Source organism: Diabrotica undecimpunctata, chromosome 5 (genome assembly GCF_040954645.1).
Source record: "Diabrotica undecimpunctata isolate CICGRU chromosome 5, icDiaUnde3, whole genome shotgun sequence".
NCBI classification, from domain to species: Eukaryota; Metazoa; Arthropoda; class Insecta; order Coleoptera; family Chrysomelidae; genus Diabrotica; species Diabrotica undecimpunctata.
Genome location: NC_092807.1, coordinates 66,702,548 through 66,721,954, shown reverse-complemented (window position 1 = coordinate 66,721,954; position 19,407 = coordinate 66,702,548). Strand labels below are relative to the sequence as shown.

Below are 19,407 nucleotides of genomic sequence, written 5' to 3'. Positions count from 1 at the left end.
TCCGTTTTAAATTCGTTCAATCTGTATAGTATAAGTTGTAGCTATAAAATGATAGAGTATACGTTTATGTATGTAAAGGTATAGAAAGGTCTAAGGGATCACGGCGTACCTCTCCTCGGTCGCTTAAGTAGGTCTTGGGCAAGCGTATTTGGATGGTTCAGTAGTCTATTTTTGTAAGTGCCACTGAGTGAGACAACGGTGTCTTTAATATTTTGGTTCTGAAGGTCTCGATGTATACATAATGAACATAATTGGGCACATACCACGGTGCATTGGTAATATGTCTCAAAACTTTAGATTGGAAACGTTGAAGTTTCAGTAAATGAGAATTAGATGCTGTACCCCAAATCTGTATATCGTAGGTCCAAACTGGCTTTAGAATACATTTATACAGTAATAATTTATTATGTAGACTTAATTTGGATTTTTGGTTCATAAACCAATACATTTTCCTGTATATTAATTCTAGTTGCATTCGCTTTGTCCAGATGTGATTTCCCCAATTTAGTCGGCTGTCAAATGTACTCCCAAGTATTTAACATCACTTTTTTTTTGGGTATTATGGTATTGTTTATGTGCACAGATGGTACACTCTCTTTTCGTAAAGTAAATGTTGTAAAAGTATGTGCTGATTTGCTGCTATTTATTTTAACTCGCCACAGTTTTAACCATTTCTCTAGTTCATTTAAACGAATTTGTAAATTTTGACAGGCTATAACAGGAACCGAGCTAGAAGCCATTATCACAGTATCATCTGCATAGGTAGCAATTGTGCTGTTTACTCTGGTGGGAATATCTGCCGTATAGAGTAAGTATAAAGTTGGTCCCAATATACTCCCCTGAGGTACTCCCGATAAAATTGGAGATATGTTTGATACTGCTTCATTGTGTCTGACCTGAAAATATCGATTGGTAAGATAGGATCTCAGAAGTACATATAGAGAATGAGGAAAGTGAGTTTTTATTTTAGATAGCAGCCCCTCATGCCATACTTTATCAAATGCTTGTGAGACATCCAAAAAGGCTGCAGTGCAGTATTCTTTCTTTTCAATTGCATCTCTTGCTACTTTGGCAACTCTATGTACCTGCTCAATTGTTCCATGTTGTTGCCTGAATCCAAACTGATAATCAGGTATTAAGTTTTGTCTGTCGATTATAGAATTCATTCTTTGAAGGAGTATCCTCTCAAATATCTTAGAGATAATGGGAAGCAAACTGATTGGACGATAGGATGATAGTTCGTGTGGATCTTTATTTGGTTTCGGTATTAGAATAATTTGTGCCATTTTCCATTGAAACGGAAAATAGCCAAACTTTAGTATAGCGTTAAATATGTACATAACCAGCCCAAAATCCTTCTTCGGGTAAATTTTTGCATATTTTTCCCGATATTAAATCATACCCTGATGCTTTTTTAGTATCGAGATGTTTAACGATCTCTTTAATTTCGTTAATTTTGATATTTTCTATAGGAGGTGACATCTGGTAGGGTGCATCTAAGTTCTTGTGAATCAATTCTTCTTCTTCCTTAGAGATAGTTCGGGAGTGAGGTTGAAAAACTTAACTGAGATGACTAGCGAATGCTTCTGCTTTATCTTCATCGGCCTTGGCCCAATCACCATCTTTATTTCTAATGGGACCATCATGCTTAATCTGATGTTTAAGTTTCTTAGAGAGTTTCCAAATAGAGTAATTTGTGTCATCCGTCGCAGTGAGACTTTCAAGAAATTCATTTATGCCTTGATCTTTGAACAGTTATGTTACTCTAATATTAATAGCAGCTGCTAAAACAATAAAATATCGCACAGGCGCCAGTAAGAAAATCACAAAACCAGTGAGTTGTGATAGTAATTGCGACGAGAAAGTGAGAGATAGGAAAATAACTTTAAAAAATTATAATAGGGTATCAAATTTTCAAAATTAAGTACAAGCACAGTATAAATTACTATTACAATAAAAACAAACAAAAAATGTTGGGTAGAATTGATCAACTTCTATTAAAAAAAATCCAAATAAGAATAAGAGTTTGGAAAACCTTCACTAACGCAATCAATTATAGAAGAATTATTAAATATAATCAGGACTTATGTAACAAATATATTAAAAACAATTGATAATTAAATCCGTAAACTAATTTTCGAAACCAAGTTCAGATTTCTGCTTTAATCTGTGCCTTCTAAGAATTGCAACGCAAAACAGACGTTGATAAAGATGTTATTAGAGACATGGGGAATCTAAAATTGCATTCCACAACATATCTCCTCAACTAAGCAAAAATCCTTGCTTAGCCCCCCAAGCGAATTGGTTTCTCGTACTCATATAGAGTAAATCGGAATAAAAAGAAAAGACAGTTAAGATTTGATTTCACGTACAGTGCGATTGTGTATCCGCTTATACGCATTTCACCCTAAAAGAGATCTTCGGAGCGGCTATTCACAACCGCTCTGAACGTGAAAATAATCTTTCAGTTGCACTGAATCGAAACAAAATCTATTCCGTCATAGGTCAATAATTATCAAAATAGTTATTTACAGACGTTACAACGCCATCTAATAACAACACTAGGAATCCTAAGATTTCCTATTTGGCGAAACTAAATTCAAATCTTTACCACTGTGCTTTCTAAAACTTGCAAAGCAGACAGATAGATGAATTAGTCGGCAAGGGAATCAACACAATATGCATTCATGTGTGAATGCATATTATGCATGATTAAAAAAAAAACGCTAAATTTAAACTTTCACATTACAAACCATCTAACGGTTAAAACTGCTCTTTAGAATACAAAAGTACGTTTTTCGAAACGACACAACTTCAGCTACAAATTTCACCTACTTGTGTTTTTGTGGAAGCATTTTCCGTGACGTGTGATTGTTTTTGATGTGAATGTTTAAATTTAGCATTTTTTGGGCATATTTCAAATGCCTCACAAGTATATATTTTGAAGATTGGGTTCTAATAATAAAAATTCCATAGGGCTGGTCAATGGTAGTAATAAATTTTATTGATCTCATGAGAATCTTACAAAATAGTAAAACGTTTATTTATTTAACACCTTTATACAATTTGACCACATTTGTGGCAAAATACAAAAATTTTATAAGAAAGCTGCACTTTTCACCTTTACAACGCATTTTGATTTTTGTCGATATAACAATCTTATCAAAAGATATCGAATTTTTACTGTCGAGTTGATCTGACCTATTGATTGATGAACTATTATTTAAAATTGATTTCGCCCGCATAACTTACATTGAAAACCACCGGTCGGTTTAACCATTGTTTCTGAGACAACGATTCATTCTACACAAAAAGTGCTAATAAATGTTTCTGTTCAAAATTATTTCGTTTTTTATTTGAAATATTTGTTTGATACAGATATTTGTACAGATTCTTGGTAAATCGATTTTTTGCCGTTTTCCCTCTCTCCGAGAGGGGTTTTAGGGGAAAGCCTTTGGGTAAAAATGATAAATTCTTTATATCTTTTTGGGGTCCCAAAATTGACATTCTCTGCAAAATTCAGCTTGTTCGTATAATTTTTAAAGATCAAAACTCTGACGACTTGACTAATCATAGGGTGTCAGAACAAACGATCCAGAAAAGTTTATTTAAAACATCTATAGAACAAAATGTGATATCACGTATGTTTATATAATCGCCTTGCTTACCTATGCAGAAGGGTTTGCCGACATCCCTCTGGTCCAGATCCCCAACAATCTGTATCAGCTCCGTGTTTAACAAGGATGCTTGCAATATCTTCTTGTCCAGAGTCCAGAGCTGTCCACAAAGCGCAACTTCCGAGTCTATCGGGTGCTGACATATCGACACCTCTTGTACATAACGCATCAACTACTTCTCGTAGCCGGCAATGTATCGCTAATTGAAGAGGTGTTTCGTAGTCCGTTGTACTTAAATAAAAAAAATATATTAATTTTTAGTTTACTTTAATGAAAAAAAAAACAATTATCACAGAAGGGATATGTTCATGGTTGGTTAAAGTGAGCCGAAAGATTTTTTAAATTTGTTTAAAACTAGAATTTTGATATGATCCTGCTAAAAATCTGTGGAAACATTATGAAAGATTTTAAAACGAAAAATATATGTTAGAGAATCCTCTCTATTTAACACACTTTTACTAGCTTGCTCGTAACAAGCTAGGAACTTCAAATTTTAAACAAAGCTCAGCACTGGATGAACATTTAATATATATATATATATATATATATATATATATATATATATATATATATATATATATATATATTAAAGTTTTATTTTGAGGTCATTAATAGGGCAGGATAAGTAAAATTCTCTGTTGTTTTATCTAGCTTTCGCAAAATTTATTTGCTTCTTCAGGATCTGCTAAAATACGGTTATAATTATTTTATCAGTAAATACAATAAAATTAAAATTAAAAAACATTGTATAAAACAAGCACCAAACCTTACAACATGAGGTTAATCCATTAAATTTTGAAATTCACAAAAGATTAAACTTAACTTATTTAAAGTATATATGTAATTACAATATGTTAATTTTATTTAATTTTGTAGGAATCATGATTGATATATATATATATATATATATATATATATATATATATATATATATATATATATATACATCTTGCGGTTAATGTAAGCTCCGTTCTAAAACGGTATTATACTAACTCCAGTAGAATATACACCGTGTATATTATTATCTGCGTAGCTCTTTATGTAGACTCCGAGCAACACGTAGGATTAAGTGAACTCTGTAATAGGTTAAAACACTTTTGGGATCCGTATATATTCTTTCGCGTACACAACTAAACTCTTGCGATGTTGCCAATAATTTGATTAGTCGTAGACTTTCAAATTTTACAGCAGGTACGTTTTGGAACTTCAAATTTATTTAAATATCAATCAATTTAGTCATCGAGAAATTTCACAAATACTTGGTTAATGTAGTTAAATATTTTACGGTGGTAATTTATATTACTTGCTTTAATTATTTTTAAACTTAAGTAGTGTCTATTATAAACTTGGAAAAGGCAGGTGTCCATTTTTATTTATTAGTATTTTTTTTAATGCATTGACACTGAAAAATTTATTATATAAATGTACGTTCCGATGTTTCGATTGCTACGTTTTATGATGTACAATATTTGTTTAATAAGATAATAATAAGGCAAGAGTTCATTTTTATTTATAGTATTTTTTTTAAATGCGTTGCCACTGAAATATTTATTATATAAATGTACGTTCCGATGTTTCGACTGCTATAGTTTATGACGTATAAAATATTTGTTTCATGAAGTAGTAAAATTTAAATTATAACAATTTATAAATCATTCTTAAAATTCCAATTTTTTACTGTCTAATTTCAATATTTCGATTTTTAAATGTAGGGAATTCAATATCCTATATACTATATTTTAGATACACATAAACACATGGATACACTTATGACAGATACTAAAAGAAGAAATATTTCGGTACCTTAGGGTAACTTGATTCTCGGCAACATATCTATTACAATTACATATAATATGTTCGGTCTTATAGTTTTAAATGCTTTGTCGCTTGTACAAGCTATTATTTTCAACTTTAAATAATTGTGTTTTTGTATCTTTCGTTGTCAGGCATATCAAAATTTAATTTTTAATTTAGAAGTAAATGTATATATAATATTCTTTTTTCTGTCACTTGGTTTAAATATAGTTCACTTATATTCTTCTTGCTTATTTATTTTTATTCGTAATACTTATTAACGTACGTAATAACGTACCCGTTTTTGCAAAAAGCAACAACGGGTACGAAAGATATTGGGTATCAGGGGTGGTATTTGTCAATCTAAATGCCACTTACCACATATTAAATTAGAGGACATTTCTCCAAAACCGGAGATATGTATATCTACAGAACAGAAGATTTTTCGTATCATTCAATGGTAAGATGAAGAACGCAGATGAATGATCTCGCTTGGGGTAGCGTAATGGCACCTACACTGTATTACATTTACACAAATGATTAACCGATACCAGTAGATACTAGGACTTTCATGTAGAAGACACACTGCACAACGAAAACTTTTGTTGCTGAAGTGAATAAAAATCTAAATGATGCCTTAGATATAATAAAAATAAACTACGAATTAATTTTAAGCCAAACCCCGAAAAATCTTAGGAGCGCTCCTTCAATTTGTCTAAGATAGGTGCTTTCACAAAACTGAATATCTAATCCAATATAAAACTAATATAATCTATAATCTAATATAAATACCTTTTTTTAACGCATCTACCACGCAGAGGCATTAGCGTATTTAGATTAATGTTACAGTTGATACAAATAGTGCATATACATTAGTTTACCATTAATAATAATAATATGTATGTGTATTAAAATGTATGTTTTAAATCTTATGAAGAAGTTGACAGTCTTTAAGATAAGAAATTATTCTTTGGGTATCTGTATTTTCGTCTAGGGCAGTTGGGTATGCTATATTTGAGTCGTTTACTGTTATATTTAGGACACTGTATTAAAAAATGTTTTACCGTTAGAACACGGTTGCACACTTCACAAACTGGTTTATTTTTGCGCTGTAGTAAATAGCCATGAGTAATACGTGTATGGCCGATACAAAGACGGGTAAGTATCACATGCTCTCTTCTGTCTTTTATTTTTGGTTTCCAAAGATGTGGATGTTTGTTGAGTTCGTATAGCCTTTAGGGAGTGTTGTTCCAAGTTTGTTGCCATTTTTGAATTATTTTTTGTTTTAAGTATGGTTTTAAATCGTTTTGTACCAATATGTTACTTTCTTCGGACATCAGGTTAGTTGGTGCGTTTTTATCTAGTTTATCTACAACTTAGTTACCTTCAATTCTGACATGAGAAGGCACCCATAAAAAATGAACTTGGATGTTCTTATTTGAAATGTTTTTAAGTTCTTTTTTAATAAGAAGTAGAAGGGGGTTGTCACAGTACAATTGAGTCAGTGAGGGTAATGAATTTAGAGAATCTGTGATTATTATACATCTTTCTTGGTTTTTGTTTTGTATTAACGATAGTGCTTTTAGAATTGCGAATAATTCAGCCGAAAAGATGGTTGTAATTGACGACAATTTGAAACTAACTGAAGTGTCTTCCGAATAAATTGCTGTTCCAACTCTGTCTTCATTTTTTAACGCATCGGTGTATACGTTGTAGGTATTGCCATATCTGTTTAATAGTGTATGAAACTTTTGTTTAATGACGGTTGATGATATCTCTGATTTTCTTAGGATTATATATTTGGATATTGTCTATGGCGCAGGGTTGTGGATTGAGGAGGTATTATAAGATTTTGGAAATTGAAAATTTAATTTGGATAAGTATGATAGTATACGAAAGTAAAAAGGATGATCAATTTGATGTGTTTGTTAAAATTTATTTGTAAATCGATCAGCAAAAACATTATGCACAACTGGATTATTTCGGTTTGATGACACTGCTGCTGCATATGTTAGGCTTAGTGGAAAATATGAATTTTACTATAACAAAATATAAACAAACCATGAAAATTTGATGATTTAAAGGGAAAAAATGTCAAATTAGGCTAGAGCAATAACTGAAACAAAAGAATCAAGTGGGAATAATTTCGAATTAATTTGAAAAATTGTAATACCAACATAAAAACAAAAATAAAAGAGGCTTTTTGAGAAAGAAAAATAAACACACTTTATTAAAAGAGGTAAAAGTAAAATGTTAAGAAAAAAAAATGCTTATATAAAATGAAGACCTGGGAATGAGAAGACTGGGTAGACCAAAGCTGAGGTGGATGGACGGGGTAACACAAGATGCCGAGAAGATCGGAGTCGGCAACTGGAAAATGCAAGCGAGAGACAGAATAGAATGGCGTAGAAAGCTTGAGAAGGTCGAGGCCCTCTAAGGGCTGTAGCACCAAGATGATGATGATAAAATGAAGACCTAAAAGTCCGCCGGAGGGTTTGAAACAGATGTGAAAGAGGGCAAAAACCAAATCAAAGAATTGATTGAGATTTAGTACATCCCTAGAGAAGAATGAATAACATATCTCAGATAAATAAACGAAACAACAGAAACATAACAAGCTTATAACTGAGTATAACCTTGTAACTCCAGAAATATAATTAAATTAATTAAACCAAATCGTACGAACTGAAATACAAGAATCCATCACACAGTTAGAAAATAAAACCCCCATGAAAAAAATACAGTAGAGTATAACTACTTTTGTACTCTAGCATTATGGTAAGAAGTTAAAAATCTGAGTAAGAAGTTAAAAATCTGAATACCTACATAATTATATTACCGAAAAGTTAATAAAAACTTCTGTTCGTTAGCGGCAAGAGAAAGCGTATATCAGAATGTATTATGAAAAATTTTGTTAATAATACAGTATGCAATATAATATAATGACAAGAATACTTTTATATCTTTGCTTATGGCATATTTTTGAAGCGTAGCTTCTATACTGGCATTGTATTACTTTTTTCTCTCTACAGTAAAATGCTGAGGTGAGCGTCACGGAACTAGCGCCACAAGATGGCGTCGTGAAGGGTAGCTTCATAGAATAGCGGCTCTTGGCATCGATTCACTACTCTTGATCAATTCGTTTTTACTCATCATATATTTACTTTAAAAATAACTAACAAAATATAGGCAATAAATGAGCAGTAAAAATTAAAAGAATAATATGTCACTAAAAGACTTGATTTGTAACGATTATCAAAATTTAAATAAAAGTCATAAATGTCATCCGATTAATAACAAAATTAAATCGTCTGTCAATAAAAAATGTGAAGAACAATTGGACAACACATAGTTTGGATTTAGAGGTGGATTGGGAACAAAAGAGGAATTGTGCGCAATGGTGGTACTATTACAAAAATGCAGAGATTATAATGAAAACTTATTCATATCTAATATAGATTTTCAAAAGTATTTGACATAGTTCAACCTGGTAAGCCCATACATGCATTAAAACACATACACCTAGATACCAAGATATTAATTTAATAAAAAATCTACTAAAATCAAACAGCGGTCATGCGGGTGAAAGATAGTGAGACAAATCAAGCAGAAATTCAAAAAGGAGTCAGCCAGAGATGTGTGTTGTCACCACAATTATTTAATGTGTACTCTCACTATTAACTAATATTTTAGGAGACACTATGGGAAAGAAGTAAGGAATGGAGTGAGCATCATTAATAACATAAAACTTGCAGACTAAACCCCAATTATGACAGAAAATATAGACGATTTACAAATTCTTATAGAAATCATTAACAGATAAAGCAAAAAGATAGGACTAAACTAAACAGATAAAAGTCAATGTTTACAAATAAGAAATTGAGTATGGTTATTAGATTGAGATCGTCGAATGTTATGTATGGTCGCAACTGCTATATGGGGTAGAAGCTTGGACCCTGAAAGCCAAATCTGTAAAAAATTAAAGGCATTCGAAATGTGGCTATATTGGCGTATTCTTAAAATTCCTTGGGCTGCAAAAGTCTCAAACGAAGAAGCGTTAAGACGAATTGTCTATCTGGACATCGTATCTGGGCCACATAGTTCGAAACGATAAATACTGTAATGGAAATATAGCAAGGAAATAAAGAAGGAAAAATTAAGAGACAATTAGCCTAGTAAAGAGAAACAATTATTTAAGAAATTATTACATATTCCAAATTGATTAAAAGAACAAATAAATTCATAGCTAGTAGGTAACATATTTACGTAAACATTTTTCATTAAACAAGGATTGAAAACTCGACCCAGTTAAATGCAGTACACGAGTCTCAAATATCAGGCCACCAAGGTTGTTTAAATCACGTTTCAAAACATAGACCTCCGCCGATATACAACACGAGGATCAGTCAGCAAAAAAAACAATAACGCGACCTTGGTACTACGACTGAAAATTGAGAACAGGGACTAATAAAAAAGGCGAACAAGGGGGCCAGCGGCGTTAGTGGGAAGTGGTCACGCAGCAGCTCCACGCCATAGTGTGGAGATCGGAAGACACGCAGACAGTGGACGCGTTATTTAACTCGACGGGGTAGTGTGACGTATAAAGTGTCGTCAACTGGAGATTCGAAGGTACGAAATCTCAAATCCCGGTAGACTGGAGGCGTAAACCCATAGCCTCTCACTCTTTGCAGGACCTGAGACCAAGAAGTCCTTAATTCTTTCCTTTCCAAAAATTTCTCTACCCTCTTGTAAATCCGCGAGGGCGAAACCAGTCAGTTCAGACTAGTGGAGCCAGTAAGCCTTGCCCCGCTCGCAGGGATAAGTATCCCCTAAGAATTGTAGAGGCATTGATAAGGAGATTGAAACAGACGTCTTCTACAATGGTGATAGCATTTATCAGAGTGGAGACAATTCATTAGAGGGGTATATTAGATTTAATTACAGCTTCAATCCATAAATTATCACGCTATAAACCCCCAATCTATTAGAATGGTGACAGCGGACCCGGTTTGGAGAAATTAATTCGGAAATTAGGGATGATTAAGGCACTTCTACAGTTTTCTATTTTTTTGGTAAACTTTTGCAAGCTTTTTTTTATACTTATAAGAATTTTTTTCCATCGTTGAAATCTTGCTTCGCCAGTGGCATTCCAAAATTTTTCTTCTAGTATAGAAACAGTACAATATTCAGCGAATATTATTTTATGTACAGGACTTCTTTTCTGAAAATCTTTCTCTTTTTTTACCATTGACGTTTTGCGTCCAGAGACATACAGACCCTCGATCAACTTAAAAAAGAAAAAAAAATAATTTTAGAGTATAAGCAAAGAAATCAGTTTGCAAAACTTCCGTCAGGTCACTCAAGTACTAAATAATTTTCGTGTGGTAGCACAAATCTCGTTTTAGCGAGTAGATTTTTTTTTTATCGCGAGAAAATACCTTCATAACAATCCCGTCCTAAAACCAAAAAATTCCAAGAGGCCATAAAAGGTAGGTGAATCGCTTTTATAATGAATTAAAGGGAGGACAACTTAAATGATTTTGCTACTACCTTACAGTTGATTTTACTTGAGATAACAATTCTAATTTATTTATTTGACAGCCATTTATATTCTCTAAATATTTATGTTTTTTTTTAATTCTTAAAGTTACCATTTAATACTTACTAAATATATAAGTATACATTATTTACGTAAATAGAAGTTGAACATAAGGAATTTAAGTTACTAGGTCAAGTTCACAGTGTCGAGTGCACCTTATGTTGGAAAAAAAAATGCAAAACAGCATTAGTTGAGTTTTATTAAATGACTGTTTACATATCAAGTTCAATTTTGTTTTGATGAATTAAGTGTGCCATATATATATTTTTTTTACTCGAGGAGTATTTTGAAGAAAGTATAAAAGTATAAACATATATAAAAGAAAAATTATTTTTTTCAACATGCCACAAGCAACGCCTATTACCCCAGTAACGATATCATGGCCACCGCAACCCCTAGGAGTTGTCGCGGCCACCCTAGCAGATTTCAGTACAAAGGATCCCATTCGATACTTCGAGAAACTAGAACAGCGCGCACAATTAGATAAATGGAAAGAAGAGGATACCTTACAAATATTAAAATTCAAATTAACAGGACCGGCGTACCAATTTTTCAAATCAGATCCAACATTAGATAACCTGAACTACGGAGATTTAAAAGCGAAGCTAATTCAAAAATTTGCACCAAAAAAATTGCCAGGAGAGAGGACAATGATGCTCTCAAATTGCTTCCAAAGACACGACGAAAGCGTATCAGATTTTACGACAAGGCTACGAATACTAGCTGCCAGAGTTCTAGAAGAAGATTTGGAAGGAGCAACAACCGAAGAGCAACCAGGTATTAGGAAGAAAAACAAAGAACTGGTACTTAACCAATTTAAACTAGGACTCAGAAGAGATCTGATGAAAGAAACAGGCATCTTACTGTTAAAAGAGCCGAACTTATTCTTGGAAAAAGCAGAGGAAATAGTAACACTACAGGAGATAAATCTAATGATGATACAAGGAAGGATGAATACAGCCAGAGTATCAGCCATAAGAGAAGAACAAAGATGCCATTACTGTAACAGAACAGGGCATCTCATAAGGGAATGCAGAACAAGGACAAGGGAGCAGTTATCACCAGCAGCACAAGAAGTCAAATGTTACAAATGTGGGAAAAAGGGACACTTCACAGAGGAATGCTGGACAGGAGCCAATCTAGCTAAGAAAACGGGAAAAGAATGCTTTGAATGTGGAAAGGAAGGACACTGGGCAAGAAATTGCTTACTTAACAGAAGAACAAGCCAACCTAACGACACTCAGCCAAAAAGTAGGCAAGAGACAAAAACATACACGCAAAAATATGGAAGGAATAATTACACAAACAAGCAACGAGACAATTCGCAAGGAAAGGATAGAAACAGATGGAACAGCAACAGGGACAGGAACGAGGATAGAAGAAAACAAGAAACACGAGAAAGTCAACATAACAAGAACCGCAACCAAAATTTAAACTAACCAGGGCCACTAATAAGCCCTCACCCAGTGGCCAAAATGGAAAAATTACGAGGGGCACACACAAAATAGAACACATCGATGTCGGCACAGAAACAAAACTACCCTATGTAATAACACTCACGATTAATGGAAGAAAACTCTCCGCCATGATAGACACGGGCGGCGCGTTCTCATTGATAAGGAAATCACTAATACAAGATGAAGATATAAACCCAGAAATCACGGAATCACTATCGCTACGAGGGATAACAGGACATGAGATAGATATATACGGAACAGCATATGTGGACATACAAACAACACCCAAAAGCAGGAAAACAAAAGCCAGATTCATAGTCTGTAGCGACATAACGCTAGGCGAAGTATCAATGTTATTAGGTAGAGACTTTTTAGCAAGCCACAAAGCAATCATCTCATATGAAGACGAACCTTCACTAATATTATGGGGACAATCAATTCCAATGATCACAGCAGGAGAGATAATGGAAGTTATGACGGTAAAAGCATACGACAATAACCACAAAACCACAAGACAAGAATGGAACAAATGGTTATCAACAGTAAAAGAATTTTTGGAAAAACAACATAAAAGTGTTATAAAAGAAGACAGGAAAAACTTACCGAACGCAAACGGACAGAACACATCAAGAAAGAGCGACCAAATAAACAAAAGGAGACACAAAAGGAATCCCAAATGCCAAGGGTGTCACCAGAACAGCAACCAACCACTACAAAAACATCGAACAGCAGGAACAAAATGAAAAGGACAGAAAAAACTAGAATCTCTGCAAATAAAGGAACAAAGCAAAGAAGGAAAAACGACATGAAACAAAATACAGATGATAAAAGAAAACGGCTAGAAACGGCACAACACAATCAGGAAGAAACAGTACACCACATCAATGAAACACAACAGAAAAATGATCAGTCAAAGGTAGAAGAAACGGAACCCAAACAAAGAACGAGACGAAATAGGAGAAACAAGAGAAAAGATAAAAAAGCCGAAAAAAAACAAGTGGACTTGGAAAAGATACCAGTCGACAAAAACAACGAATCAGAAAAGGTCAAGAAGATCGAACCACGAACCAACGATACAAATCTAATGAATGAAGATAACTAACATGAATACTACTCAAAAAACAAAGAGTCTCCAATAGTACTGAACGAAGAGCTAGCCATACCTGCCCGATCCGAAGTCGTCACAATGGGGAAAATCAGAAAACAAATAGATGGTCCGACAATAGTCTGTAAATCACAAAAAAATGGGCCATACTTCATACGAATGGATAATGCAGTAGTGGATAATAAGGAAATGATCCCCATAAGACTAATAAATGCATCGTTCCAAAGCATAACTTTGAGAAAAGGAGAGAAGATTGGAATAGCATCAGAATGTATTGTAGAACAACAACAAAAGAAAGCAGAAACAATCTCCAAATTTGATGTCTCAAACAATAAATGGATTGAAGATGGATTCGAAATGGAGCACCTATCCAGGGAAGCAAGACAAGAATTAATAAAAGTAATAAGAAAATATAACCACATTTTTACGGACGACGACGAGATTATTACAAGCACATCGAAAGTCAAACACAGCATTACTCTAGAACCAGACACAAAACCAGTTTTCAAGACCCCATATAGAATGCCTTATCAACAAAGAGGAGCACTCAAGAAAGAAATAGAACTACTACTAAAAGCTAAAGTCATAAGAGAATCAACCAGTCAGTGGAGCGCCCCAGTAGTATTGATTGTTAAGCAGAAACCGGACGGAACAGAGAAAATAAGATTGTGCATAGACTACAGAGGATTAAACGCAGTAACACAGAAAGAATATTACCCCTTGCCAAACATAAATGACCTTCTACAAGGATATCAAGCAGGAGAGAAATTGCTATTTTCAGTAATAGACGTCGCGGACGCTTACCACCAGGTAGACATGGAAGAAAAAGACATTCCACTAACAGTATTCAGTACATACCACGGACACTACGAATATACGAAAATGCCTTTTGGCTTAGCGAACGCCCCAGCAACTTTTCAGCGATTTATGAACGCCACACTAGCCGGACTCACAGGAATATTCTGCATGGTATATCTAGATGATATTATACTATTCAACTATTCGGGCGAAATGGACCACATAAAGAAAATAGAAGAAGTCTTCGAAAGATTAAGCGACGCTAACATAAAATTGAAACCAAAGAAATGCAATTTTATTTTGCAAAAAGTAAAATATTTGGGACACATAGTAACACAGGAAGGAATCTCCCCAGATCCAGAAACATTGGAAGCAGTGCACAAATACCCGTTACCGAAAAATGTCAAAGGAATTAGATCATTTTTAGGACTTGTAAATTGGTATAGAAAATTCATTCCCAATATAACGGAAATATCAGCCCCTTTGGTAGAATTAACGAAAAATGACGTAAAGTTCAAAATATCTGAAGAAGTAATAAAAGCGATCGACACATTAAAAGGAATCCTAACATCTGACAAATTACTCATATTTCCAGATTTCAATCAACCGTTTATATTATCAACAGATGCATCCAATATAGGTGTAGGAGCTATAATAAGCCAGATAAGAGAAGGAAAAGAGAAACCGATCGCTTACACAAGCAGAAAACTCAACAAGGCCGAACTAAACTATTCCACCACGGAAAAAGAACTATTAGCAATAATATACGGAGTGAAAACATTCAGATGCTACTTACATGGAAAAAAATTTACAATCATTACAGATCATCGACCACTAAAATGGGTACTATCACTTAAAGATCCTAGTTCCAGACTAACCAGATGGGCACTTACTCTAGCAGAATATGATTTCGAAGTCATTCACAGACCAGGACGCAAGCACGGAAACGCAGATGCGCTCAGTAGAATGTACGACACAACCAACAATTTCATAGACACCACATATGACGAATATTTAGAGTACAAAAAAATTAATACCTTACCAGGAATCCAAAATAGTATGATTAAAGAAGAAAACCCGATAACAACACCAGACGATCAACCATTAGCAATATTCATACCACGAGAAGGACACATCGGGGACCCCGTAACAAATCAACTCACAGAAGTGTTTGGAAAACCAGTGATACCGAAAGATCATGAAATATGCAGCATAATACAATGGAACGTACCAGAAAAGAATCTCTACTATATCATAGAAAAGGCAAGACCAGAATGCTAGTCATCATATCAGAACGTTTGGGAAAGCCTAAGAAACTTAAAAAATGATTGTGAACAGAATAAAGAAAATCAGATTACGGTAATATATTCAGAGAAGCAACTTAACGGATTAGATTGCGAGGAAATAAGCAAAATGGCTAAATTTATTTTCTACAACTCAAACATAAAAGTAGAAGTAGTAAAGCCGAAGAGAGAAAAGAAAATTCTATCATTCAAGGAGGAAGAACAATGGGAACCAGTCTGGGATAAAGATAACTTGAGGAATAAACAACAACGAGACACCTTTTGCAAAAGTATTATACAACAAATGGAAATGGGAGAAGAAAAATGCAAAGAAAATTATTACATAGACACGGAAGGACTGCTCTATCATTGTGACAAGAAAGGAGGAGCAGAGAAATTAGTAATACCCAAGACACTAGTTAGAAAAGTCTTAGAAGATTTCCACGACACACCGCTACATTGCCACAAGGGACAACAAAAGACGATAACGTCAATAGCAGGTAGATTTTATTGGCCAACCCTCAGAGCGGACGTTACAAATTATTGTCAAAAATGCGATTCGTGTAACAGAAGGAAAACTTCCCCGCATCTCAGAAAAGCGCCATTACAAAAATTTACAGCAGTCACTAAACCATGGGAAATCACGTCAATGGACATAGTAGGGCCTCTAACAGTGACACATAATGGAAATCGATATTTACTTACATTTCAGGACCACCTTACGAAATATTGTGAAGCTATACCGTTACCAGATCAAAAAGCTGCAACGGTCGCAAAAGCATTCGTGGAGCAAATAATATGCAGACATGGAACCCCTCAGAAACTACTGACCGACAGAGGAAGCAATTTTATGTCACAAGTTATGAAAGAAGTTTGCGATGTATTGAAAATTAAAAGGTTATACACAGCCAGCTATGCACCTACAACGAACGGACAGATTGAAAGATTGCACAGAGTTATAAAGGACATGCTTTCGCACTATATCGCGGATAATCAAAGAGACTGGGATCAATGGATACCGTACGTATTAATGGCTTATCGAGGGAGTATACATTCTTCCACAGGATACACACCATACTATATGTTACACGAAACAAAACAAACATTACCCTTAGATCTCATAACACAACCCCACAGGAAGAGGTACGATTTAGACGAAAATTATGCAGCAGAGTTAGAAGCAAGAATGAAAATAGTATATACAAAAGCGCAGGAGAATATAGAAAAAGCTAAAGAGTCAAGGTTAGAAAGATACAATAAAAACACAGAAATTAAGAGAATTTGAAGAAGGAGACAAAGTATATCTGAGAGACTTAAGTAGCACGACAGGTCTTTCAAAGAAGTTACAAAAAAAATGGATAGGACCATTTGAAATTATAGAAAAAGTCGGACCAGTGACGTATGCACTGGGTACAAAAAAAGGAAAAAATAGACAGGTAGTGCACGTAAATAGGTTAAAGAAATATTACGAGAATGAAACAATTGATTACTCCACGGAAGAAGAAGAAGAAATAGGAGAATCAGGAAAAGAAGAAACGGAAGACGAAGGAGTTGACCCTTCGAAGGTGGCAACACTGCCATTATGGGGACCAGGAACTTCACTTAACAAACCGCCGAGAAGAAGAAAAGGAAGCCAGGGAGACATCAGCCAACCAAAAAGATCAGAACGAATAAGGAATAGATTAGGCAGCAAGCCCGAAAGAAAATGTTGCTGCATATTCCATAAAACGAAAAAGAAAGGATGGAACTCATACAACAGAATAAGAAATAAAAATGAGACAACAATAATAACACAGGATGATGAGAACGCAGAAACGTTTTTCGACGCAGAAGACCAATAAGGAAAATATCAATCAACGACAAGAAAGGTTAAAAGCTCGGTATTACAAGAGACGGCCGCTCGAATAATGCTAAAATTTTAACAATAAATTTAATATAGTAAGGAATCCGATATAGAAGAATATCATTACCAGGTATAAATCAAAAATATACATTACAACAGTAATAAACTAACGTAACATACTCTGCATATTATCTCGCTCATCAGTCGCGTTCTATTATAAATAAACTTTCTTTCAATGACAGTCTCATTATCACCGTATAGCAAGTATTATCATTTCTAGGAACGGAGGTGTTGTAAAACACTGAAATGGAAGGCGACCAAAACTTCAATTTTCATGGCGACGTTTTAGAAAATGAGGAAGCGATGTCAAAAGCTAACAATCTCGTAAATGACCCCCAACTCAGAGAAACAGCACTAGCTGTTTTCTGCTATTGTGAAATAGCTCTAATGTCAAACGCATTAGCGAACGACATTTTCAGCGGCGATGTAATCACCGATCCCGACACAATCACGGAAATAAAACAAGAATTTAATGTTTGCCGAGGCAAACACATTATTGGTGGTGTTACTAACAGATGGGTAAATACCACATACTGGTTTCCTATATTAACAGAAGTAGTTAATGGAAGCTGCTCCAGCTGTACAATGCCAGCTTATAGCGTATTGTGCAAATGTGCAGAGAGGAATTTTCAGGAATTTGACCTGCGAATTCAAAAAGACAAATTGGGCAAGGCACCCAGCGCAAGGACGCTTGCGTGGAGACCGCCCCCAGAAAACCCACAGAAAATATACACGGAAAGAAGGAAAGAAAAACGCCGAATCAGAGCGCTAGAATGGCGTCTGAAGAAGGCAGAAAAACGCCGAAACACTTGGTACGACGAAGTAGACGTCGGTTTCAGATTCTCAGACGAGACACCCAAATTCCCTATATCTTACCAGCAATTTCCATACATCATCAAGCGAATAGAATCATACTTGCCTTGTTGGAACGTATTATTGTTCCGATGTGCATTCGATAATGTTTGCAAACACCCCACATCATCTCCTGACATATTATTTAGTGTCTCTAAACCTTGTTCACCCCCCGTAAGAAATTATTGTGGCTGTGACACAATCCTCTACCGTCATACCACATTAGCAAGGAAAATGTTAGCTCCCATAATCCGAAAATATGAAAAACAAATAACCATAGAAAGGGTAGGTTTTGCAATCCAGTATAAATGTAACGACGGATTGGAATATGGTCGTCACCCTTCCTAATAGAAGTACACATGTTAATAGGTAAGAAAATTCGCCATTAACAACAAGGGACGAAAGACCAAACACAGGTAATATACTCATTCACAGTTAAAAAATAAATAGAGTTAATGAAAATAATTTTCTTTGAAAGTATAAATAGGGCAGGCTCGAAAATTAAACTAAAAATAGTTAAAAACTAACGTGGACAAACAAATCACTAAATAGAAATACAAGATTATTATTTTATCATAAAACTAAGCAATTTTATATAAAAAAAATTTTAAAGGTCAAGTTAGATATCGTCAGCAATTTCAAAAATGCAGTATAGTCAAAACGTAGTTCGAATACCAAGAATGCATATTATAGGTCAGTACGTAAATTTGCAACAAAGACTGCCGCTCAGCAAAATGTAATTAGCCTTGAAACATAATTACAATAAACAATTGTAAAGTACAAACAACAGGTGATTTTGTTTAATAAAAAAGAAAAATAAAGATAAACTTTATCTTGGAATTATTTTAAAATTTTAGGAAATAGTTAAGAAATAGTCTTGAATTTTAAAAAAATTACATTTGAAAATAGGATACCGTTCAAAACCGATTACATTATTAA

General features: G+C 34.3%; 1 protein-coding gene across 2 annotated transcripts in view; it reads right to left on the bottom strand.

The window, feature by feature from the left end:
* The window catches only part of LOC140441362 (rabankyrin-5), a 456,167-nt gene that overhangs the window by 179,377 nt on the left and 257,383 nt on the right, over positions 1-19,407 (bottom strand). For both annotated transcript variants that reach the window (XM_072532038.1, XM_072532039.1), the window contains one exon: positions 3,669-3,908. In XM_072532038.1, the coding sequence (XP_072388139.1) occupies positions 3,669-3,908 (240 nt within the window). The remainder of the gene's footprint in view (positions 1-3,668; positions 3,909-19,407) is intronic.